General features: G+C 44.7%; 1 protein-coding gene across 2 annotated transcripts; it reads right to left on the bottom strand.

The window, feature by feature from the left end:
* Window positions 1-348: 348 nt before the first annotated feature.
* On the bottom strand, window positions 349-26,415 carry LOC131943847 (putative amine oxidase [copper-containing]). Of its 2 annotated transcripts, none has more exons than XM_059304132.1 (12): window positions 26,364-26,415; window positions 25,836-26,105; window positions 23,696-23,972; window positions 20,878-21,115; window positions 20,379-20,641; window positions 19,066-19,294; window positions 18,264-18,474; window positions 17,964-18,139; window positions 17,394-17,573; window positions 16,819-17,109; window positions 1,833-2,040; window positions 349-625 (listed from the first exon to the last, which is right to left on the bottom strand). In XM_059304132.1, exons 2-12 carry the CDS (start codon window positions 25,950-25,952, stop codon window positions 350-352), a joined length of 2,466 nt encoding a protein of 821 aa, XP_059160115.1. In that variant the 5' UTR covers window positions 25,953-26,105; window positions 26,364-26,415; the 3' UTR covers window position 349. The 2 variants fall into 2 exon arrangements, with proteins under 2 accessions (XP_059160115.1, XP_059160114.1); XM_059304131.1 differs by lacking the exons at window positions 16,819-17,109; window positions 17,394-17,573; window positions 17,964-18,139; ... (5 more) ...; window positions 25,836-26,105; window positions 26,364-26,415 and adding exons at window positions 2,188-2,478; window positions 3,197-3,376; window positions 3,766-3,941; ... (5 more) ...; window positions 9,946-10,179; window positions 10,439-10,463.
* Window positions 26,416-27,225: the final 810 nt, after the last annotated feature.

Raw genomic sequence — 27,225 nt, 5'->3', positions numbered from 1 at the left:
CGAGCCGATGTCCAGTGAGGTTGTTTATTACATGTCTAGAAAGTCTGGGTACGTCTAACAACATTCATGAGACATTACAACAGCGCAACAGCTCAGTTTATTGTTTACACCAGTCCACGAGCACTATGTGTTACATCTATTTACATGAGACGGTCAAAGAAAGTGCACTGATGTTGATGAAGTGTTGTTTGATTTTTATTTATTTTTTTCGGTGGTGGGGGGGGGGGGGGGGGTACAATATGCTTTGGGCCTTAGGCTGCTGCCCAATCAGCCTTCCCATTTGTCCTCCACTGAATACATCCACTAAGGAGCTCGATGATTGGAACAAAAGTGACAAGAACTCTCTCGCTTAAGGAAATAAAAAAGTTTTATTCTGTAACAAATGTGTCATGTTCAAGTTTGTTGGTAAACACTCGACGTTTGGTAGACCGTAGTCAGCTGACTTGATGACCCCGTCCTTGACCTCCAGCCTGACGGCGTCACGTGACCCGACAGACGGACACTCGTGGAAGTAGTTGTAGGGCAGGAGCGAGATGGTGGCGCTGGTGCCTACAGTCGGGGTGTTGGGGATGTCCTCTGTGTGGGGGATGTGGTGGAACCCCACAGTCACCCAAAACACCAGGTCCTGGGGAGTATGTGATAAAGCGGGTTAAAACATTTTAACATAGCACTTTAATAGTTGTCTGTGTTCATTGTTTTAATTTTAGCTTCGTACATTTGGCCAGCTCCAACAGCTGGCCACAAATCTCACGTCCACCAGTTGGCCACCTTATACAGTTGGCCACCTCCACCAGTTGGCAAGCTCTAACAATTGGCCACAAATCCCATTTCCACCATTTTGCCATCTCCACCAGCTGGCCACCTCCCCCATTAGGCCACCTCATACAGCTGGTCATTTCATACAGCTGGCTACCTCCACCATCTGGCTACCTCCACCATCTGGCTACCTCCACCATCTGGCCACCCCTACATCTGGCCACCTTCACCATCTGGCCACCCCTACAGCTGGCCACCTCCACCATCTGGCTGGCCACCTCCACCATCTGGCCACCCCATACATCTGGCCACCCCTACATCTGGCCACCTTCACCATCTGGCCACCCCTACAGCTGGCCACCTCCACCATCTGGCCACCTCCACCATCTGGCCACCCCATACATCTGGCCACCCCTACACATGGCCACCTCCACCATCTGGCCACCCCATACATCTGGCCACCCCAACATCTGGCCACCTTCACCATCTGGCCACCCCTACAGCTGGCCACCTCCACCATCTGGCCACCTCATACACCTGGCCACCTCCACCATCTGGCCACCCCATACATCTGGCCACCCCTACATCTGGCCACCTTCACCATCTGGCCACCCCTACAGCTGGCCACCTCCACCAGCTGGCCATCTCATACATCTGGCCACCTCATACACCTGGCCCCCTCCACCATCTGGCCACCTCATACAGCTGGCCACCTCATACAGCTGGCCACCCCATACATCTGGCCACAAATCCCACCTCCACCAGCTGGCCACCTCCACCATTTGGCCACCCCATACATCTGGCCACCTCCACCATTTGGCCACCCCATACATCTGGCCACCTCCACCATCTGGCCACCTCCACCATCTGGCCACCTCATACATCTGGCCACCTCCACCATTTGGCCACCCCATACATTTGACCACCCCATACATCTGGCCACCTCCACCATCTGGCCACCCCATACAGCTGGCCACCTCCACCATCTGGCCACCCCATACATCTGGCCACCTCATACATCTGGCCACCCCATACACCTGGCCACCTCATACACCTGGCCACAAGTGACGCCTCACCTGGTCCACGATGCTCTCGTCGTCCCTGAGGTAATTGTCCAGGTCGACCTGTGGCCCGGCCCCGTCAAACATGGAGAAGATGGAGCTGCTCGACTCCTCTTCTTCCTTCCTTCTCGTCACCGCCATCTGGTACTTGCTCCACTGCCGGCTCTTTAGAACCGGCGACTCGTCCGGCAACAGCTGTTTCGTGAAGCCCTGCACGGCCAACCTGGATGGGAGAAAGGTGGATGTGTTCTGTTATGATGGCTATGCTAGACCACCCCGTCTTACCATCCACCCTTTTCTCCTTTCTAGTTTCAATCACCTAATGAGATCAATGTGTAAGTTACCATGGAAACCAATAAACTCCTCCTACCTGTAAGCCTTGTGGTTTCCGAACGAATTTTTCTCCCTATCGTTGTAGACGATGTGGTACTTGGGCTCTGAGAAATTGTAGTGTAGCACAGCGCCCTGCTCCGTCTGCCTCAGGTTGTGCTTGAAGGAGATCTGGTGGAACTCCTCGCTGCCAGACTTGTACCAGGGCCAGGGCCGCTTGTCTAGGGCCAGGTCCAGAGTCTCGTAACGGTTCGATTGGCCTTGAATGTCAAGGTCAACTTTAAAGTTCATCAAGTGGTGGTGGATGGAGCCCACAGAGTCGCCGTGGATTCTGTGGAACGATTAAAAAGAGATGGTTCATGTTACCATTACAGTAACGAAGTGCTATTTGTGGCTAACGCGTCTCTTATATTATCTTACATCCTATCGACGAAATAAACACTGTGCTTATTTATTCTCAACCTTAAGAGGATATAAGCACAGTATTTATTTCTACGATAGAACGTGTAGTGGTTTAAGCATTCTGCGTATTTTTTTGCCAAAATAAGCACTCCATTACAATAGATACCACAAGTAGTTAGTATAAAAATCATACGTTAAAATTTCACTTTTGTCATCTGGTTTTCTTACTTCTTATAGATTCTGCAGTTGTGAGTATAAAATTATCCTACACAAAAATTAATATGAACTGGTAGTGTAAGTTTCTTTCAGACCATTTTTTTTTAATTTAGCGAATAATGCATAAAATGCTTTATTTCTCCTAGATCATTGTTTCGTCGAATTCGTCAAACAACACGAACAGTCTTGAGTAAGCTATACTAGCCTGGAACAAACCACCCCTCTTACCACATGATATTCAGGTAGGCATATTTTAAAATCTTTTTGACTGGTAAAGAAAGTAGCGTCAAAATTAAGGCATACTTTTATATGAATTAAATATGAAAACACGTGTTTACACTACTAAGCCACGTTTAAACACAAAAATTTCAAATTTACATTAAAATAACTCTATTGGGAACAGAAACAAACATCTTTAATGAACGAATTACCTAAACCCAAACGGCTCCTCCTCTTTGTGAAATATCTGTGACATAATGTAACCAGTGGCGTAAATTTTGACCTCCACGGCGCCATTTTGGTGAAACACCCAATCAAAGATGTAGTCGTAGTTGTACTCAACAATGATGGTGCGCAGGATGAGAACACGGTCCGCTAGACCACCGTAGTTGCTGGTAGATACAGGAGGAGAGGGGGGGGTCAAAGGTGAACAAATTGACTTGCTGGTAGAATAGTTGTGACATTGCTGTGTATTTGGTGGAGTATAGACATTTTTCGTGGAGCTTGGACAAGTTGATGGAGTATGGTCGTGTTAATGGAGTATGAACAGGGTCGTGGAAAATACAATGCGATAAGTATTATTAAAATAAATTGATGAAAGCAATGAATAATATCGCCATTGATGTGGAGTAGTAGCTAGTAGGTGGAGTATAGACATGTAGGAGGTATAATGACATTAATGAGGAGTATACCATGTTGGTGGAGCATACGTTGTTATGGCGCATAATTTAGAACAATGGTGGGGTAGAGCATAGCATGGACTAAAGCCTTGAAGACCCACCTGCCAATTGATGGGTCATTCGTGTAGTGACGTCGTAGGGGAATCCCCATGTTGTGTTCAAACAGACAAAAACAGTTGTTCAGTGTTCTGGTGACGTGTTGCTCATTGTCATAAATTGCCTGAGGTAAAAATGTGGCGTAGTCCGGACAGTCCACTCCAGGCACGAGACCAAAGGCCTGGAACAAAACTCACAGTACGTCAGCTGTCAAGTCATTTCACTCAAAGCTTAGGCTGAGGGTCTCTGGTTAGTTAATTTTGTTGCTAATTAACCATCTAAAGTAATTACCTGAACCATCTTACCTGGTTACCTAGACCCTCAGAACTGTCAGACAGGTGAGTGTAAAAGGCGTTAGGATTAGCCCCAAAGTAGATAACGGCGACCTCCTGTAGGCTAATCTCAAACGAGATTCTCTCCCCTGCCCAGCGGACATCCCACACCTGGGGGCCAGCAACTGCGGACATTCGGACATTGAAGCTCCACTCCAGGTACTCCACATGTCCGGCACTTACACTGTATAGGAAAAAACAACAACCTTAATGTAGATTTCCATAACTTAAATTAAAGTACGTAGCTACTTGTGAATAAAACCTTGACATTTAACCTGTTGTGTCATCTGGCATCTGAAACTGGAGGGTATTCCCTCCAACAAAGATTTACTTGTCAACATGGTCATATGGTCCCATGACTCCGACTTCAGCCTGCATTTCTTTCTGCATTTGCTTCGATAGCCTTTTGACCATCCAAGAATTTTTTTAAACTGTGATCTTACCTTACATTAAACCTGCTATATCGCCTGTCATCTAACTATAACCTAACCTGTCACCTCAGATGTCAACTCGATAGTCCCCTCTGTCATCTCGACTGTGATCTCACCTGTGATCTCACCTGTCATCTCACCTGTCATCTCACCTGACATCTCACCTGCTACTTGTCGCCTAACTTGTCATTTTAACTGTTAACTGTCACCTGTCATCTCGACTGTCACCTAACTTGTCATTTCACCTGTTAACTGTCACCTGTCATCCCACCTGTCATCTCACCTGTCATCTCACCTGTCAACTCACCTGTTAACTGTCACTTGTTATCTCACCTGTCATCTCACCTGTCATCTCGACTGTCACCTAACTTGTCAATTCACCTGTTAACTGTCACCTGTCATCTCACCTGTAACGTTTACCTGAAGGCTGGTATTCCCTTGAGCCTGACAGACCTGCGGCAGGGAAGGTCCTGCCCCTCAAGTTGACCGTCCCTGGCACAGAAATCTGCTGGGGCCTGGGGAACGTCTTGCGGACCTTGGTCATCCTGTCCCCCTCATAGGCTGCCACAAAGTCTCGGACTGACGTGAAGTAGTAGCCGCCATAGAACACAGAGTCCAACTCAAACTTCAGGCTGTCTGAAACGTCACGTCACGGATAACAATATAGTTGCGAATCATAATTCAATTTTTTAACAACACGAGGAATTTTCCACATTGAATCAGAAATAATTGAGCGAGTTAGTTTTAGGAATTTTGGATGAATTAAATAAACCGGGAGTGATCTCCCCTAAACTTTCTCGAATATTCTTATATAACAAACGGGGGATGGCAACTCCGGATAGAGACATGATGTTTAATCAATTTTTAATTACTTAAACTTTTTAAAATAGAATAGAATCTCGTACAAAAAAAAAAGAATTGCGCACCAAGTGAATGCTAAACAATATGTGTATAATAGTGCGGAATAGTATTAGTACTTTATAAATTCACATGCGTTTTTTTTTTTTTTTTGAGAAATCGGAAATAACGTAAATAACTACTTCCAGTCAATGGAAATCACCCAAAATTTAATAGAAGGCAGAAAATTGGATCTTTTACTTATATGTGAAATTTCATTTATCTATCTGAAAGATTACTCAAGTTATAGAATTTTGAAAAATTGAAATTAGAATAAGTTCCACTTCCGGTTACCGGAAATAGCTGAAAAGTTGATACAGAACTACAAATTTGATAAAATATTTATATACGAAATTTCATCAACCTCGCTGCAACGTTATTCAAGTTATGGTGTTCACAGACACACAGACACACACACACACACACAGAGAGAGAGAGAGAGGGAAAGAGAGAGAGAGAGAGAGAGAGAGAGAGAGAGAGAGAGAGAGAGAGAGAGAGAGAGAGAGAGAGAGACATACGCACACAATTGCAAAACTATGTTTTTTTCGACTCAGGTGTAAAACGTCGAGTTTGTAAAAATCTGGATTTTTTATGTATTTTTTACACGATTACAATACTTCCTCTATACTTTGTATACGAGAAAGTAAAAATATATCAAAGATCAAGAATTTTTAACGTCGGAGCATATTGTTCTGTGCTGTGGAGGTAGTGTTTCACTCCATGATCACCTGGCTACACCACTGGTATATTAGAAGAAAATAGCCATCTCAGGGAGCTAACTCAAATAAAGAACTTAAAATATACATGTGTTCTCTCCCTTGTGCTGAGTCTGTCTATCAAAGACACACCAATGGCCACATAACATTTACCTAGTGCTGTTTCTTTCATCGTGATCATCAAATCTCCAGGATTAATGGTGGGAAAGTCTGTTTGGTAATAGACCCCCATGACGATGAGGGTGGTGTCGGTGTAGGCGGAGCTTGTCTTCTGGGGGATGATCATCAGACACTCACCCCCGCACTCGGTGAAGAAAGTCCCGTAACTCTCGAGTATGATTTGTTTTACCCTGGGGCTCAAGAGGACCTTCATAACTGCCGCTGTGGCCTCATCGACTCCGTAAGTTGGGTGGTATCTGTTGGTGGTCACAGGGAGATAACAAACGGCATATTTCGTTTTAAAATGAGATCAACCAAATGAAACCAAATTAATAATTCCTTTTGTTTGTTATGTTTTGCCAAAAATTGAAGAGTTTTTAAATCTTGAAAACAAATAAAAACTTCCAGGGTTCATTTAAAAACCTCATGTAACAAGGATCAACCCGTACAACTCATGTCACAAATATTTACCCGTAAAACTAATGTAGCAAAGATCCAAATAACAAATATTTACCTGAATGGAAGAGATTTTATTTCACGTCTTGGGTTCGGATCCATGCGAGTCGGGGACGGTAGAGGGCCGACAACGTACTCCTCCACCCTGGCCACGTCTGGCCGCACGATGACCACCCTCGCCTCCCGAACTGGTTTCGAACCCTGTCTGTCCAAGAAGTTGATGGCGTCGGTTTTGTTGGGCACGTGAAGCTCAATGCCGTACACACTGCTGTTCTTCCAGTTGACCAGGACGGTGTCTGATGGGATGGTCAGGTCATTGGTCAAGAGAAGGGGTATTTGGATGGTCAGGTCATTGGACAAGAGATATTTGGATGGTCAGGTCATTGGACAAGAGAAGGGGTATTTGGATGGTCAGGTCATTGGACAAGAGATATCTGGATGGTCAGTTCATTAGACAAGAGAAGGGGTATTTGGATGGTCAGTTTATTTGACAAGAGAAGGGGTATTTGGATGGTCAGTTTATTTGACAAGTGAAGGAATATTTGGATGGTCAGTTTATTAGACAAGTGAAGGAATATTTGGATGGTCAGTTTATAAGACAAGAGAAGGGATATTTGGATGGTCAGTTCATTAGACAAGAGAAGGGGTATTTGGGTGGTCAGCTTATTAGACAAGAGAATGGATATTTGGATGGTCAGTTTATTAGACAAGAGAAGGGGTATTTGGATGGTCAGTTTATTAGACAAGTGAAGGAATATTTGGATGGTCAGTTTATTAGACAAGAGAAGGGGTATTTGGTTGGTCAGGTCATTAGGCAAGAGGAGGGATATTTGGATGGTCAGTTCATTAGACAAGAGAAGGGGTATTTGGATGGTCAGTTCATTAGACAAGAGAAGGGGTATTTGGTTGGTCAGGTCATTAGGCAAGAGGAGGGATATTTGGATGGTCAGTTCATTAGACAAGAGAAGGGGTATTTGGATGGTCAGTTCATTAGACAAGAGAAGGGGTATTTGGTTGGTCAGGTCATTAGACAAGAGAAGGGGTATTTGGATGGTCAGTTCATTAGACAAGAGAAGGGGTATTCGGATGGTCAGTTCATTATACAAGAGAAGGGATATTTGGATGGTCAGTTCATTATACAAGAGAAGGGATATTTGGATGGTCAGTTCATTAGACAAGAGAAGGGGTATTTGGATGGTCAGTTTATTAGGCAGGAGATATTTTGATGGTCAGTTCATTAGACAAGAGAAGGGATATTTGGATGGTCAGTTCATTAGACAAGAGAAAGGATATTTGGATGGTCAGTTCATTAAACAAGAGAAGGTGATATTTGGATGGATAGTTAAATGTACTGTTGTGGTCCCTTAAGGTCTTTGACCTCTCACTTCTCAGGTACTTGTTACCCCTTTACCTCTAACCTTTCACCTTCCATGTTCTTTTTAACCGGTTATTTTTCATGTACCTGTATCTCACGATACAGTTTATGATTGACCTCTGACCTTTCGTGTAACCTTTGACCTCTCACCTTTCAAGAACGTGTTGACAGCCTCGATCTCCTCAAAACTCAGATCCAGAAAAATGTTCTCATACGTCACGCCAGCACCGTCCAACACCCCGGTCGGGCAGCGGGGCAGCACGGTGCCTCCACACTTCTCTCCCCTGGTCCCCCCACCCTGGGGCTGTGAGCTGTTGGGCTGGGACTCCTGCTGGCCAACTTTGTTCGCGATGAGTATCCAGGTCAATGTCACGTTGACAATCAGAGACAGGACGAAAAGTGCCAGGATCAGGTGGACGCGGCGGTTCTGAAACGGGTCAAATATTTAAACAGGTTGGTCTTTATCATTTGTATAGGGGAACTCGCTGACTAGTGGGTAACTAGCTGACCCATAAAGCATGTAATTAATACATATGATAACTAGCTGACCCATAAAGCAAGTAGTTAACACATATGATAACTAGCTGACCCATAAAGCATGTAGTTAACACATATGATAACTAGCTGACCCATAAAGCATGTAGTTAACACATATGATAACTAGCTGACCCATAAAGCATGTAGTTAACACATATGATAACTAGCTGACCCATAAAGCATGTAGTTAACTTAACACATATGATAACTAGCTGACCCATAAAGCATGTAGTTAATACATATGATAACTAGCTGACCCATAAAGCATGTAGTTAACACATATGATAACTAGCTGACCCATAAAGCATGTAGTTAACACATATGATAACTAGCTTACCCATAAAGCATGTAGTTAACACATATGATAACTAGCTGACCCATAAAGCATGTAGTTAACACATATGATAACTAGCTTACCCATAAAGCATGTAGTTAACACATATGATAACTAGCTGACCCATAAAGCATGTAGTTAACACATATGATAACTAGCTGACCCATAAAACATGTAGTTAACACATATGATAACTAGCTGACCCATAGAGCAACTGTGTCAAACACTTCAAGTGAATTGTCGTACACATTCTCAGAGTGTGCAGTTACACACCGACATGGTTCAGTTGTGTTCAGACATGGTTTATTTAGTAAGCTCGCCTGACACAGTACAGTTAAATATCTTTCATATGTGATTTGACATGGATGACCTATCAAGCTATTTTTAAATACGCCGTTACGATTATATAGTTCAAGAGTCAGTTCTTTTCAAATGTTTACACACTAGACAAACTTTCAACTAGGGGAGACTACTGCTAATATATTTTGACTGTTATGGTTGAGCAGGTTTAACTGTAACTATTTGGTTGGCTGTCAGTGTTAGAAATATTCTGCTGTGTAGCAGGCAGGAAGATATAAAGCAACAGAGACACAGTAACAAGCTGACCTATAGAACTAGATAATTTCAATATAACTGACCCATACGGCAACGATCTGACTAACAGAGCAACTAATTGACCCTCACAGAACTGACCCATAGAGCAACTAACTAACGCACAGAACAACTAACTGACCTTCATAGAACTAACCCGTACAACAACTAAATGACCTATAAAACAAATAGATGATCCAATAAATAAAGTTTAGCCACCCACAAAAATGTGCGAGGAAAATTCGAGTATGAGGGTAAAGTTAGTAGTCTGGTCTATTGTATTTGAATCCGCTGCTTTGACTACACACGCGAGTGCTGTTAGTTCAGGTTAGAGGATCAAATCCAGCCTAGCCTTACCTTATGGTTGCAGCCATTCTGTCTGGCTCTGTTTCTCAAAGCTGGAGCCGTGAACAGCTGCTCATCCTCCGACTCCGAGCTGGTCAACAGCTCTTTGAATGAAACGCTTTCAGACATGTTGGCCCAGGTGTTGGCCCAGGTGATGTCCCAGGTGTTGGCCCAGGTGTTGGCCCAGGTGTTGGCCCAGGTATTGGCCCAGGTGTTGGCCCAGGTGTTGGCTCAGGTGTCTCAGGCCTGTAAAACACGAGACCTGGCTGTGACAGAGGAAGTAGAGTTTACCTGTTTCTCTGTCACATGTGTTGTGCTACCAGATCAGAAGACCATGCCTTTGCTTTCTCAGAGCTTCAACGTCCTTTTATACTACTGAGCTATGCACACATTTACTGAGGGTTTTAATCATGTTTGCTTATTGCATGTCAATATTAAAACTTTAAAAAATTCCAATGTTATAAAACTACCGTCAAGTAGAACGCTAACAGCGTAAGACACCTACCTGTTCCTTCCAGCGCCCAGCCAAGCGCTCCGACTGAATCAGCGAGTTTGTTACATTGCTGTCGAACCATTACAAGTGTAGGGAACCAGCGAAGCGTTCACATGACTAGGTGCTTCAATAAACTGATTTCTATGATACTGCACTCTTGTGGAAAGGCTGTTCGCCTCGCGTATAGAAGGGTCAAAGTTCAGTTATGGGGAGGGCCCGGTGGTATTGACGATCTGAGAAGTTCCTTATCCGAGTTGGTAATTCGATCAACAAAATGACAATCTACTGCCACTTCCATCATCTACTGATACTGACACTAACACCTTTTACTGACACTAACATAATTTACTATCACTAAAACTAACGTCATCCACTGACACTGAAACTGATATCATCTGCTGACACTGACATCTCTACTGACACACCTTCTAATGGCACTGTCACTAAAATCATAAACTGACACTGATACTGATACACTGACATCATGTACATTTTAAACTGTTCTCAATGTCCTCTATATGACTGAGGTCTCTTAATTTTTGTGAAAGCATAGTTGCGAACTACTTCTGTGAATAGTTTGTGTGATGGACGTGTGAGACACGTGTGTAAACGGCTTGTATAAAATGAGTGAATGATTTTTCTAAGTATTCACAAATAGCACCTTTAGTAATGGAGGTTACAATTGTTGTAAACGCTCTAAAACATGAACCCATGACAAAAAGCTTTCAATATATACATATACTTATACATATCGGGTTCTGGTTAGTCTTGGAAAAAATTAATGTTGTCATTCGAGCCGATGTCCAATGAGGTTGTTTATTACATGTCTAGAAAGTCTATGTGCATCTTTCAACATTCATGAGACATTACAACAGCGAAACAACTCTGTTTATTGTTTACACCATGAGGACTATGTGTTACATATATTTACATAGGACACTTAAAGAAAGTGCACTGATGTTGATGAAGTGTTGTTTGTTTGGTTTTTATTGTTTTTTTGGGTGAGGGGGGGGGGGGGGTTGGCGCAATATGCTTTGTGCATTAGGATGCTGCCCAATCAGCCTCCCCATGTATCCGCCCCTGAATTCTCCCACTAAGGAACGCGATGACTGAAACAAAAGTGACAAGAACTCTCTCGCTTAAGGAAATAAAAAACTTTTATTCTGTAACAAATGTGTCATGTTCAGGTTTGTTGGTAAACACTCGACGTTTGGTAGACCGTAGTCAGCTGACTTGATGACCCCGTCCTTGACCTCCAGCCTGACGGCGTCACGTGATCCGACAGACGGATACTCGTGGAAGTAGTTGTAGGGCAGGAGCGAGATGGTGGCGCTGGTGCCTACAGTCGGGGTGTTGGGGATGTCCTCAGTGTGGGGGATGTGGTGGAACCCCACAGTCACCCAAAACACAAGGTCCTGTGGAGTGTGTTAACATAGCACTTTTATAGTTGTCTGGGTTCAATATTTTAATTTTTAGCTTCGTACAGTTGGCCACCTCCACCATTTGGCCACCTCCACCATTTGGCCACCCCATACATCTGGCCACAAATCCCACCTCCACCATTTGGCTACCTAATACAGCTGGCCACCTCTACCATCTGGCCACCTCTACCATTTGGCCACCCCATACATCTGGCCACCTCCACCATTTGGCCACCCCATACATCTGGCCACCTCATACATTTGGCCACAAATCCCACCTCCACCATTTGGCTACCTAATATAGCTGGCCACCTCATACATTTGGCCACCTCATACATCTGGCCACCTCATACATCTGGCCACCTCATACATCTGGCCACCTCCACCATCTGGCCACCTCATACATCTGGCCACCTCATACATCTGGCCATCTCATACACCTGGCCACCTCATACATCTGGCCATCTCATACATCTGGCCACCTCATACACCTGGCCACCTCATACAGCTGGCCACCTCCACCATTGGGCCACCCCATACACCTGGCCACCTCATACAGCTGGCCATCTCATACACCTGGCCACCTCATACATCTGGCCACCTCATACACCTGGCCACCTCATACATTTGGCCACCTCATACATCTGGCCACCTCCACCATCTGGCCACCTCATACACCTGGCCACTTCATACACCTGGCCACCTCATACATCTGGCCACCTCATACATCTGGCCACCTCATACATCTGGCCACCTCATACATCTGGCCACCTCCACCATATGGCCACCTCATACATCTGGCCACCTCATACATCTGGCCATCTCATACACCTGGCCACCTCATACATCTGGCCACCTCATACATCTGGCCACCTCATACATCTGGCCACCTCATACATCTGGCCACCCCATACATCTGGCCACCTCATACATCTGGCCACCTCATACAGTTGGCCACCTCATACATCTGGCCACCTCATACATCTGGCCACCTCATACATCTGGCCACCCCATACATCTGGCTACCTCATACATCTGGCCACCTCATAAATTTGGCCACCTCATACATCTGGCCACCCCATACATCTGGCCACCTCATACATCTGGCCACCTCATACAGTTGGCCACCTCATACATCTGGCCACCCCATACATCTGGCCACCTCTTACATCTGGCCACCCCATACATCTGGCCACCTCATACATCTGGCCACCTCATACAGCTGGCCACCGCATACAGCTGGCCACCTCATACACCTGGCCACCTCATACATTTGGCCACCTCATACATCTGGCCACCTCCACCATCTGGCCACCTCATACACCTGGCCACTTCATACACCTGGCCACCTCATACATCTGGCCACCTCATACATCTGGCCACCTCATACATCTGGCCACCTCATACATCTGGCCACCTCATACATCTGGCCACCTCCACCATATGGCCACCTCATACATCTGGCCACCTCATACATCTGGCCATCTCATACACCTGGCCACCTCATACATCTGGCCACCTCATACATCTGGCCACCTCATACATCTGGCCACCTCATACATCTGGCCACCTCATACATCTGGCCACCCCATACATCTGGCCACCTCATACATCTGGCCACCTCATACAGTTGGCCACCTCATACATCTGGCCACCTCATACATCTGGCCACCTCATACATCTGGCCACCCCATACATCTGGCCACCTCATACATCTGGCCACCTCATAAATTTGGCCACCTCATACATCTGGCCACCCCATACATCTGGCCACCTCATACATCTGGCCACCTCATAAATTTGGCCACCTCATACATCTGGCCACCCCATACATCTGGCCACCTCATACATCTGGCCACCCCATACATCTGGCCACCTCATACATCTGGCCACCTCATACAGTTGGCCACCTCATACATCTGGCCACCTCATACATCTGGCCACCTCATACATCTGGCCACCCCATACATCTGGCCACCTCATACATCTGGCCACCTCATAAATTTGGCCACCTCATACATCTGGCCACCCCATACATCTGGCCACCTCATACATCTGGCCACCTCATACATCTGGCCACCCCATACATCTGGCCACCTCATACATCTGGCCACCTCATAAATTTGGCCACCTCATACATCTGGCCACCCCATACATCTGGCCACCTCATACATCTGGCCACCTCATACAGTTGGCCACCTCATACATCTGGCCACCCCATACATCTGGCCACCTCTTACATCTGGCCACCCCATACATCTGGCCACCTCATACATCTGGCCACCTCATACAGCTGGCCACCTCATACATCTGGCCACCTCCACCATCTGGCCACCTCATACACCTGGCCACTTCATACACCTGGCCACCTCATACATCTGGCCACCTCATACATCTGGCCACCTCATACATCTGGCCACCTCATACATCTGGCCACCTCATACATCTGGCCACCTCCACCATATGGCCACCTCATACATCTGGCCACCTCATACATCTGGCCATCTCATACACCTGGCCACCTCATACATCTGGCCACCTCATACATCTGGCCACCTCATACATCTGGCCACCTCATACATCTGGCCACCTCATACATCTGGCCACCCCATACATCTGGCCACCTCATACATCTGGCCACCTCATACAGTTGGCCACCTCATACATCTGGCCACCTCATACATCTGGCCACCTCATACATCTGGCCACCCCATACATCTGGCCACCTCATACATCTGGCCACCTCATAAATTTGGCCACCTCATACATCTGGCCACCCCATACATCTGGCCACCTCATACATCTGGCCACCTCATAAATTTGGCCACCTCATACATCTGGCCACCCCATACATCTGGCCACCTCATACATCTGGCCACCCCATACATCTGGCCACCTCATACATCTGGCCACCTCATACAGTTGGCCACCTCATACATCTGGCCACCTCATACATCTGGCCACCTCATACATCTGGCCACCCCATACATCTGGCCACCTCATACATCTGGCCACCTCATAAATTTGGCCACCTCATACATCTGGCCACCCCATACATCTGGCCACCTCATACATCTGGCCACCTCATAAATTTGGCCACCTCATACATCTGGCCACCCCATACATCTGGCCACCTCATACATCTGGCCATCTCATACACCTGGCCACCTCATACATCTGGCCACCTCATACATCTGGCCACCTCATACATCTGGCCACCTCATACATCTGGCCACCTCATACATCTGGCCACCCCATACATCTGGCCACCTCATACATCTGGCCACCTCATACAGTTGGCCACCTCATACATCTGGCCACCTCATACATCTGGCCACCTCATACATCTGGCCACCCCATACATCTGGCCACCTCATACATCTGGCCACCTCATAAATTTGGCCACCTCATACATCTGGCCACCCCATACATCTGGCCACCTCATACATCTGGCCACCTCATACAGTTGGCCACCTCATACATCTGGCCACCCCATACATCTGGCCACCTCTTACATCTGGCCACCTCATACATCTGGCCACCTCATACATCTGGCCACCTCATACATCTGGCCACCCCATACATCTGGCCACCTCATACATCTGGCCACCTCATAAATTTGGCCACCTCATACATCTGGCCACCCCATACATCTGGCCACCTCATACATCTGGCCACCTCATACAGTTGGCCACCTCATACATCTGGCCACCCCATACATCTGGCCACCTCTTACATCTGGCCACCCCATACATCTGGCCACCTCATACATCTGGCCACCTCATACAGCTGGCCACCTCATACATCTGGCCACCTCCACCATATGGCCACCTCATACATCTGGCCACCTCATACATCTGGCCATCTCATACACCTGGCTACCTCATACATCTGGCCACCTCATACATCTGGCCACCTCATACATCTGGCCACCTCATACATCTGGCCACCTCATACATCTGGCCACCCCATACATCTGGCCACCTCATACATCTGGCCACCTCATACAGTTGGCCACCTCATACATCTGGCCACCTCATACATCTGGCCACCTCATACATCTGGCCACCCCATACATCTGGCCACCTCATACATCTGGCCACCTCATAAATTTGGCCACCTCATACATCTGGCCACCCCATACATCTGGCCACCTCATACATCTGGCCACCTCATACAGTTGGCCACCTCATACATCTGGCCACCCCATACATCTGGCCACCTCCACCATCTGGCCACCCCATACATCTGGCCACCCCATACATCTGGCCACCTCATAACTCTGGCCACCTCATACAGCTGGCCACCGCATACAGCTGGCCACCTCCACCATTTGGCCACATCCACCATCTGGCCACCCCACACATCTGGCCACCTCCACCATCTGGCCACCCCATACAGCTGGCCACCCCATACATCTGGCCACCCCATACAGCTGGCCACCGCATACAGCTGGCCACCCCACACATCTGGCCACCTCCACCATCTGGCCACCCCATACCTCTGGCCACAAGTGAGGCCTCACCTGGTCCACGATGCTCTCGTCGTCCCTGAGGTAATGGTCCAGGTCGACCTGTGGCCCGGCCCCGTCAAACATGGAGAAGATGGAGCTGCTCGACTCCTCTTCTTCCTTCCTTCTCGTCACCGCCATCTGGTACTTGCTCCACTGCCGGCTCTTTAGAACCGGCGACTCGTCCGGCAAAAGCTGTTTGGTGAAGCCTTGCACGGCTAACCTGTTATGGGAGAAAGGTGGATGTGTTAGCCTTCTTAGCTAGATCGGATTAATCAAATGTTTTTTCCTTTGTTGGGCAAACCTTCTCATTACACCTGACACAAAACTTGTGGCCATGTTAGGTATTTTAGACCACTCAGGCTTTATACAATATGCATAATCCTTCCTATTCCGCCACAAATCACAGACCTTTGATATCAATGTGTTAGTTACTATGGAAACCAAAGAAATACTCCTACCTGTAAGCCTTGTGGTTTCCATAGGAATTTTTCTCCCTATCGTTGTAGACGATGTGGTACTTGGGCTCTGAGAAATTGTAGTGTAGCACAGCGTCCTGCTCCGTCTGCCTGAGGTTGTGCTTGAAGGAGATCTGGTGGAACTCTTCGCTGCCAGACTTGTACCAGGGCCAGGGCCGCTTGTCTAGGGCCAGGTCCAGGCTCTCGTAACGGTTAGATTGACCTTGAATGTCAAGGTCAACTTTAAAGTTCATCAAGTGGTGGTGGATGAAGCCCACAGAGTCGCCGTGGATTCTGTGGAACGATTAAAAAAAACGCTCATGTGACAATTACAGTAGCGAAGTGCTTATTGTGGCCAACGATAGAGGATACAGGCAAGTCTCTTATAATCCCACATCCTGTCGACGAAATAAACACTCTGCTTATTAATTCTCAACCTTGAGAGGATAAAGGCACAGTGCTTATTTCTACGATAGGATGTGAGGTAATACTGAGCCACATTAAACACAAAAATTTCAAATTTACATTAAAAAAACACCATTGGAAATAGAAAAAAACATCTTTAGAGAACTAATTACCTAAATCCAAACGGCTCTTCCTCTTTGTGAAATATCTGTGACATGATGTACCCAGTGGCGTAAACTTTGACCTCCACGGCGCCATTTTGGTGAAACACCCAATCAAAGATGTAGTCGTAGTTGTACTCAACAATGATGGTGCGCAGGATGAGAACACGGTCCGCTAGACCACCGTAGTTGCTGGTAGATACAGGAGGAGAGGGGGGGGGGTCAAAGGTGAACAAATTGACTAGCTGGTAGCATAGTTGTGGCCTTGCTGTGTATTTGGTGGAGTATAGACATTTTTGGTGGAGCTTGGACAAGTTGATGGAGTATGGTCGTGTTGGTGGAGTATGAACAGGGTCGTGGAAAATACAATGCGATAAGTATTATTGAAATAAATTGATGAAAGCAATGAATAGTATCGCCATTGATGTGGAGTAGTAGCTAGTAGGTGGAGTATAGACATATAGGAGGTATAATGACATTAATGAGGAGCATACCATGTTGGTGGAGCATACGTTATTATGGCGCATAATTTAGAACAATGGTGGAGTAGAGCATAGCATGACTAAAGCCTTGAAGACCCACCTGCCAATAGATGGGTCATTCGTGTAGTGACGTCGTAGGGGAATCCCCGTGTTGTGTTCAAACAGACAAAAACAGTTGTTCAGTGTTCTGGTTACGTGTTGCTCATTGTCATAAATTGCCTGAGGTAAAAATGTGGCGTAGTCCGGACAGTCCACTCCAGGCACGAGACCAAAGGCCTGGAACAAAACTCACAGTACGTCAGCTGTCAAGTCATTTCACTCAAAACTTAGGCTGAGGGTCTCTGGTTAGCTAATTTTGTTGCTAATTAACCATCTAAAGTAATTACCTGAACCATCTTACCTGGTTACCTAGACCCTCAGAACTGTCAGACAGGTGAGTGTAAAAGGCGTTAGGATTAGCCCCAAAGTAGATAACGGCGACCTCCTGTAGGCTAATCTCAAACGCGATTCTCTCCCCTGCCCAGCGGACATCCCACACCTGGGGGCCAGCAACTGCGGACATTCGGACATTGAAGCTCCACTCCAGGTACTCAACATGTCCGGCACTTACGCTGTATTGGGAAAAAAACAACTACCTTAATGTAGATTTCCATATAATAAATTAAAGTACGTATTCCCTCCAACACAATTAAGGGTAACGTATTAAAATGGTCATATGGTCTCATCGCTACGACTTCAGCCAGCTTTTCTTTCTACATTTACTTCGACAGTCTTTTGACCATCCTTACATTGCACCGGCCATATCACCTGTCATCTCACCTGTCATCTCACACGTCATCTAACTATTGCCTAACCTGTCACCTCAGATGTCAACTCGATAGTTCCCTCTGTCATCTCGACTGTCGTCTCACCTGTTACTTGTCACCTAACCTGTCATTTTAACCGTTAAATATCACCTGTCATCTCACCTGTCATTTCACCTGTCATCTCACCATTTATCTCACATTACATCCCACCTGTCGCTTGTCATCTCACCTGTCAATTCACATGTTAACTGTCACCTGTCATATCACCTGTCGCTTGTCATCTCACCTATCATCTCACCTGTAATCTCACCTGTCATCTCGACTGTCACCTAACTTGTCATTTCACCTGTTAACTGTCACCTGTCATCCCACCTGTCATCTCACCTGTCATCTCACCTGTAACGTTTACCTGAAGGCTGGTATTCCCTTGAGCCTGACAGACCTGCGGCAGGGAAGGTCCTGCCCCTCAAGTTGACCGTCCCTGGCACAGAAGTCTGCTGGGGCCTGGGGAACGTCTTGCGGACCTTGGTCATCCTGTCCCCCTCATAGGCTGCCACAAAGTCTCGGACTGACGTGAAGTAGTAGCCGCCATAGAACACAGAGTCCACCTTAAACTCCAGGCTGTCTGAAACGTCACGTCACGGTTACCATTTAGTTGCGACTAATATTTCAAATGTTTTAATAACAACACGAATTTTCCACTTCGAATCAGAAATAATTGAGCGAATTAGTTTTTGGAATTTTGGATAAATAGAAATTAAATAAACCGGGAGTGATCTACCCTAAACTTTATCGAATATTCTTATATAACACTACGGGGGTTGCAACTCGTGATATAAACATGATTTTTTATAATCCATTTTTAATTACTTAAACTTTTTAAAATAGAATCTCGTAGAAAAAAGTATTGCGCACCAAGTGAACGCCAAACAATATGTGTATAATAGTGTGGAATAGTATTAGTACTTTATAAATTTACATGCGTTGTTGTTTTTTTTTGGGGGGGGGGGGTGAGAAATCGGAAATAAAGTAAATTACTACTTCCGATCAATGGAAATCACGTAAAACTTAACAGAAGGCAGAAAATTAGATCTTTTACTTACATGTGAAATTTCATTTATCTATCTAAAACAGTTCTCAAGTTATAGAATTTTGAAAAATTGAAAGTAGAATAAGTTCCACTTTCGGTTACCGGAAACTGCTGAAATGCTGAAACAGACCTACAAATTTGATATAATACTTAGGCCTATATGTGAAATTTCATCAACCTAGTTGTAACGGTAGGCCTACTCAAGATATTGTCTTCACAGACACACACACACAGAGAGAGAGAGAGAGAGAGAGAGAGAGAGACATATGGACAAAATTCCAAAACTATCTTTTTTTCCAACTCAGGTGTAAAACGTCAAGATTTGTAAAAATCTCGATTTTTTAAAATATTTTTTTTTACACGATACAATACTTCCTCTATACTTTGTACACGAGAAAGTAAAAATATATCAAAGATCAAGAATTTTTAGCGTCGGAGCATATTGTTCTGTGCTGTGGAGGTAGTGTTTCACTCCATGATCACCAGGATACACCACTTGTGTATTAGAAGAAAATAGCCATCTCAGGGAGTTAACTCAAATAAAGAACTTAAAATTACATGTGTTCTCTCACTTGTGCTGAGTCTGTCTATCACACACCAATAGCTGAACTACATTTACCTAGTGCTGTTTCTTTCATCGTGATCATCAAATCTCCAGGATTAATAGTGGGGAAGTCTGTTTGGTAATAGACCCCCATGACGATGAGGGTCGTGTCGGTGTAGGCGGAGCTTGTCTTCTGGGGGATGATCATCAGACACTCACCCCCACACTCGGTGAAGAAAGTCCCGTAACTCTCGAGTATGATTTGTTTTACCCTTGGGCTCAAGAGGACCTTCATAACTGCCGCTGTGGCCTGATCGACGCCGTAAGTTGGGTGGTATCTGATGGTGGTCACAGGGAGATAACAAATGTCAGATTTCTTTTTAAAATGAGATCAACCAAATGAAACCAAATTAATAATTCCTTATGTTTGTTATATGTTTTGCCAAAAATTGCAGAGGTTTTAAATCTTAAAAAGAAAATAAAAACTTCCAGGGTTCATTTAGTTAAAAACCTCATGTAACAAGGATCTACCCGTAAAACTAATGTAACAAAGATCCAAATAACAAATATCTACCTGTATGGAACTGTTTTTATTTCACGTCTTGGGTTCGGATCCATGCGAGTCGGGGACGGTAGAGGACCGACAACATACTCCTCCACCCTGGCCACGTCTGGCCGCACGATGACCACCCTCGCCTCCCGAACTGGTTTCGAACCCTGTCTGTCCAAGAAGTTGATGACGTCGGTTTTGTTGGGCACATGAAGCTCAATGCCGTACACACTGCTGTTCTTCCAGTTGACCAGGACGGTGTCTGATGGGATGGTCAGGTCATTAGACAAGGGAAGGGATATTTGGATGGTCAGTTCATTAGACAAGAGAATGGATATTTGGATGGTCAGCTCATTAGACAAGTGAAGGGATATTTGGATGGTCAGGTCATTAGACAAGGGAAGGGATATTTGGATGGTCAGTTTATTAGACAAAAGAAAGGATATTTGGATGGTCAGGTCGTTAGACAAGATTGGCAAGAAAAAGACATATGGATGGTCAGGTCATTAGACAAGAGAAGGGGTATTTTGATGGTCAGTTCATTAGACAAGGGAAGGGGTATTTGGATGGTCAGTTCATTAGACAAGAGAAGGGGTATTTGGATGGTCAGTTCATTAGACAAGGGAAGGGATATTTGGATGGTCAGTTTATTAGACAAAAGAAAGGATATTTGGATGGTCAGTTCATTAGACAAGGGAAGGGATATTTGGATGGTCAGTTTATTAGACAAAAGAAAGGATATTTGGATGGTCAGGTCGTTAGACAAGATTGGCAAGAAAAGGGACATATGGATGGTCAGGTCATTAGACAAGAGAAGGGGTATTTTGATGGTCAGTTCATTAGACAAGGGAAGGGGTATTTGGATGGTCAGTTCATTAGACAAGAGAAGGGGTATTTGGATGGTCAGTTCATTAGACAAGGGAAGGGGTATTTGGATGGTCAGTTCATTAGACAAGAGATATTTGGATGGTCAATTCATTAGACAAGAGAAGGGGTATTTGGATGGTCAGTTCATTAGACAAGGGAAGGGGTATTTGGATGGTCAGTTCATTAGACAAGAGATATTTGGATGGTCAGTTCATTAGACAAGAGAAGGGGTATTTGGATGGTCAGTTCATTAGACAAGGGAAGGGGTATTTGGATGGTCAGTTCATTAGACAAGAGATATTTGGATGGTCAGTTCATTAGACAAGGAAGGGATATTTGGATGGTCAGTTCATTAGACAAGGGAAGGGATATTTGGATGGTCAGGTCATTAGACAAGAGAAGGGATATATGGATGGTCAGTTCATTAGACAGGAGATATTTTGATGGTCTGTTCATGAGAAAAGAGAAGGGATATTTGGATGGTCAGTTCATTAGACAAGGGAATGGGTATTTGGATGGTCAGGTCGTTAGACAAGATTGGCAAGAGAAGGGACATATGGATGGTCAGGTCATTAGACAAGAGAAGGGGTATTTTGATGGTCAGGTCATTAGACAAGAGAAGAAGTATTTTGATGGTCAGTTCATTAGACAAGTGAAGGGGTATTTTGATGGTCAGGTCATTAGACAAGAGAAGGGGTATTTGGATGGTCAGGTCATTAGACAAGAGAAGGGGTATTTGGATGGTCAGGTCATTAGACAAGAGAAGGGATATTTGGATGGTCAGTTCATTAGACAAGAGAAGGGGTATTTGGATGGTCAGGTCATTAGACAAGGGAAGATATTTGGATGGTCAGTTCATTAGACAGGAGGAGATATTTGGATGGTCAGTTAATTAGACAAGGGAAGGGATATTTGGATGGTCAGTTCATTAGACAAGAGAAGGGGTGTTTGGATGGTCAGTTCATTAGACAAGGGAGGGATATTTGGATGGTCAGTTCATTAGACAAGAGAAGGGGTATTTGGATGGTCAGGTCATTAGACAAGAGAATGGATATTTGGATGGTCAGGTCATTAGACAAGAGAAGGGGTATTTGGATGGTCAGGTCATTAGACAGGAGATATTTTGATGGTCAGCTCATTAGACAGGAGATATTTTGATGGTCAGTTCATTAGACAAGAGAATGGATATATGGATGGTCAGTTCATTAGACAAGGGAGGGATATTTGGATGGTCAGTTCATTAGACAAGGGAAGGGATATTTGGATGGTCAATTTATTACATAAGAGAATGGATATTTGGATGGTCAATTTATTAGACAAGAGAATGGATATTTGGATGGTCACTTCATTAGACACGAGAGATAGGATATTTGGATGGTCAGTTCATTAGACAAGAGAATGGATATATGGATGGTCAGGTCATTAGACAAGAGAATGGATATTTGGATGGTCAGGTCATTAGACAAGAGAAGGGGTATTTGGATGGTCAGGTCATTAGACAGGAGATATTTTGATGGTCAGCTCATTAGACAGGAGATATTTTGATGGTCAGTTCATTAGACAAGAGAATGGATATTTGGATGGTCAGTTCATTATACAAGGGAGGGATATTTGGATGGTCAGTTCATTAGACAAGGGAAGGGATATTTGGATGGTCAATTTATTACATAAGAGAATGGATATTTGGATGGTCAATTTATTAGACAAGAGAATGGATATTTGGATGGTCACTTCATTAGACAAGGGAAGGGATATTTGGATGGATAGTTAAAAGTAGTGTAGTGGCCGCTTAAGGTCTTTCTTGACCTCTCACTTCACAAGTACTTGTGACCCCTTTACCTCTAACCTTTAGTTACTTGTTGATCTTTCACCTTCCATATTCTTTTTAACCGGTTATTTTTTATGTACCTGTCAATCTCTCACGATACAGTTGATGATTGATCTCTGACCTTTCGTGTAATCTTTGACCTCTAACCTTTCAAGAACTTGTTGACAGCCTCGATCTCCTCAAAACTCAGATCCAGAAAAATGTTCTCATACGTCACGCCAGCACCGTCCAGCATCCCGGTCGGGCAGCGGGGCAGCACGGTGCCTCCACACTTCTCTCCCCTGGTCCCCCCACCCTGGGGCTGTGAGCTGTTGGGCTGGGACTCCTGCTGGCCACCTTTGTTTACGATAAGTATCCAGGTCAAGGTCACGTTGACAATCAGAGACAGGACGAAAAGTGCCAGGATCAGGTGGACGCGGCGGTTCTGAAACGGGTCAAATATTTTAAGAGGTTGGTCTTTTTCATTTGTATAGGGTAACTCACTGACCCATAGGGCAACTCGCTGACTAGTGGGTAACTAGCTGACCCATAAACCATGTAGTTAACACATATGATAACTAGCTGACCCATAAAGCATGTAGTTAACACATATGATAACTAGCTGACCCATAAAGCATGTAGTTAACACATATGATAACTAGCTGACCCATACAGCATGTAGTTAACACATATGAAAACTAGCTGACCCATAAAGCATGTAGTTAACACATATGATAACTAGCTGACCCATAAAGCATGTAGTTAACACATATGATAACTAGCTGACCCATAAAGCATGTAGTTAACACATATGATAACTAGCTGACCCATAAAGCATGTAGTTAACACATATGATAACTAGCTGACCCATAAAGCATGTAGTTAACACATATGATAACTAGCTGACCCATAAAGCATGTAGTTAACACATATGATAACTAGCTGACCCATAAAGCATGTAGTTAACACATATGATAACTAGCTGACCCATACAGCATGTAGTTAACACATATGATAACTAGCTGACGCATAAAGCATGTAGTTAACACATATGATAACTAGCTGACCCATAAAGCATGTAGTTAACACATATGATAACTAGCTGACGCATAAAGCATGTAGTTAACACATATGATAACTAGCTGACTCATAAAGCAACTGTGTCAAATACTTCAAGAGAATTGTCGTACACATTCTCAGAGTGTGTCGTTACACACCGACCTGGTTCAGTTGTGTTCAGACATGTGTTCATTTAGTAAGCTCGTCTAACACAGTACAGTTAAATATCTTTCATGTGTGACTTGACATGGATGACCTATCAAGCTATTTTTAAATACGCCGTTACGATTATGTAGTTCAAGAGTCAGTTATTTTCAAATGTCTACACACTAGACACACTTTCAACTAGGGTAGACTACTGCTAATAGATTTTGACTGTTATGGTTGAGCAGGTTTAACTGTAACTATTTGGTTGGCTGTCAGTGCTAGAAGCATATGCTGTGTAGCAGGCAGGAAGAGATAAAGCAACAGAGACACAATAACAAGCTGACCTATAGAACAACTAGATAATCCTAATATAACTGACCCATATAGCAACTATCTGATCCACAATGCAACTAACTGACCCTCATAGAACTGACCCATAGAGCAACTAACTGACCTATATAGCAACTAACTGACCCATAGATCAACTAACTGACCCTAATAGAACTGACCCATAGAGCAACTGACCCTCATAGAACTGACCCATAGAGCAACTAACTGACCCATATAGCAACTAACTGACCCATAGATCAACAAACTGACCCTCATAGAACTGACCCATATAGCAACTAACTGACCCATAGAGCAACTAACTGACCCATATAGCAACTAACTGACCCATAGATCAACTAACTGACCCTCATAGAACTGACCCATATAGCAACTAACTCACCCATAGATCAACTAACTGACCCTAATAGAACTGACCCATGGAGCAACTAACTGACCCTCATAGAACTGACCCATAGAGCAACTAACTGACCCATATAGCAACTAACTGACCCATAGATCAACTAACTGACCCTAATAGAACTGACCCATAGAGCAACTGACCCTCATAGAACTGACCCATACAATAACTAGATGACCTATTAAACAAATAGATGATCTAATAAATCAAGTTTAGCCGCACACAATAATGTACGAGAAAAATTCGAGTATGAGGGTGAAGTTATTAGTCTGGTCTATTGAATTTAAATCCGCTGCGTTGACTACACAAGCGCTGTTAGTTCAGGTTAGAGGATCAAATCCAGCCTAGCCTTACCTTGTGGTTGCAGCCATTCCGTCTGGCTCTGTTTCTCAAAGCTGGAGCCGTGAACAGCTGCTCATCCTCCGACTCCGAGTTGGTCAACAGCTCTTTGAATGAAACACTTTCAGACATGTTGGCCCAGGTGTTGGCCCAGGTGTTGGCCCAGGTGTTGGCCCAGGTGTTGGCCCAGGTGTTGGCCCAGGTGTAGGCCCAGGTGTTGGCCCAGGTGTTGGCCCAGGTGTTGGCCCAGGTGTTGGTCCAGGTGTTGGCCCAGGTGTCTCAGGCCTGTAAAACACGAGACCTGGCTGTGACAGAGGAAGTAGAGTTTACCTGTTTCTCTGTCATATGTGATGTGCTACCAGATCAGAAGACCATGTCTTTCCTTTCTCAGAGCTTCAACGTCCTGTTATACTACTGAGCTATGCACACATTTACTAAGGTTTTAATCATGTTTGCTTATTGCATGTCAATATTAAAACTTTAAAAAATTCCAATGTTATAAAACTACCGACAAGTAGAACGCTAACAGCGTAAGACACGTACCTGTTCCTTCCAGCGCCCAGCCAAGCGCTCCGACTGAATCAGCGAGTTTGTTACATGGCTGTCGAACCATTACAAGTGTAGGGAACCAGCGAAGCGTACACATGACTAGGTGCTTCAATAAACTGATTTCTATGATACTGCACTCTTGTGGAAAGGCTGTTCGCCTCGCGTATAGAAGGGTCAAAGTTCAGTTATGGGGAGGGCCAGGTGGTATTGACGATCTGATATCTGAGAAGTTCCTTATCCGAGTTGGTAATGCGATCAACATAACTACAATCTACTGCCACTTCCATCATCTACTGATACTGGCACTAACAACTTTTACTGACACTAACATAATTTACTGTCACTAAAACTAACGTCATTCACTGACACTGATATCATCTGCTGACACTGACACACCTTCTAATTGCACTGTCACTAAAATCATAAATTGACACTGATACTTACATCATATACATTTTAAACTGTCCTCTATATGACTGAGGTCTCTTAATTTTTGTGAAAGCATAGTTGCGAACTACTTCTGTGAATAGTTTGTGTGATGGACGTGTGAGACACGTGTGTAAACGGCTTGTATAAAATGAGTGAATGATTTTTCTGGGTATTCACAAATAGCACCTTTAGTAATGGAGGTTACAATTTTTGTAAAAGCTCTAAAACATGAACCCATGACAAAAAGCTTTCGATATATACATATACTTAAATTATCGGGTTCTTGTTAGTCTTGGAAAAATTAATGTTGACATTCGAGCCGATGTCTAGTGAGGTTGTTTATGGCGTGTCTACAAAGTCTAGGTACGTCTAACAACATTCATGAGACATTACAACAACGAAACAATTCAGTTTATTGTTTACACCA

Source organism: Physella acuta, unplaced genomic scaffold, assembly GCF_028476545.2.
Source record: "Physella acuta isolate Inbredline_101_S28 unplaced genomic scaffold, ASM2847654v3 ptg000470l, whole genome shotgun sequence".
Lineage (NCBI taxonomy): Eukaryota > Metazoa > Mollusca > Gastropoda > Physidae > Physella > Physella acuta.
The sequence above is the reverse complement of the archived record's forward strand: the minus strand, read 5'-3'. Positions and strand labels throughout refer to the sequence as shown.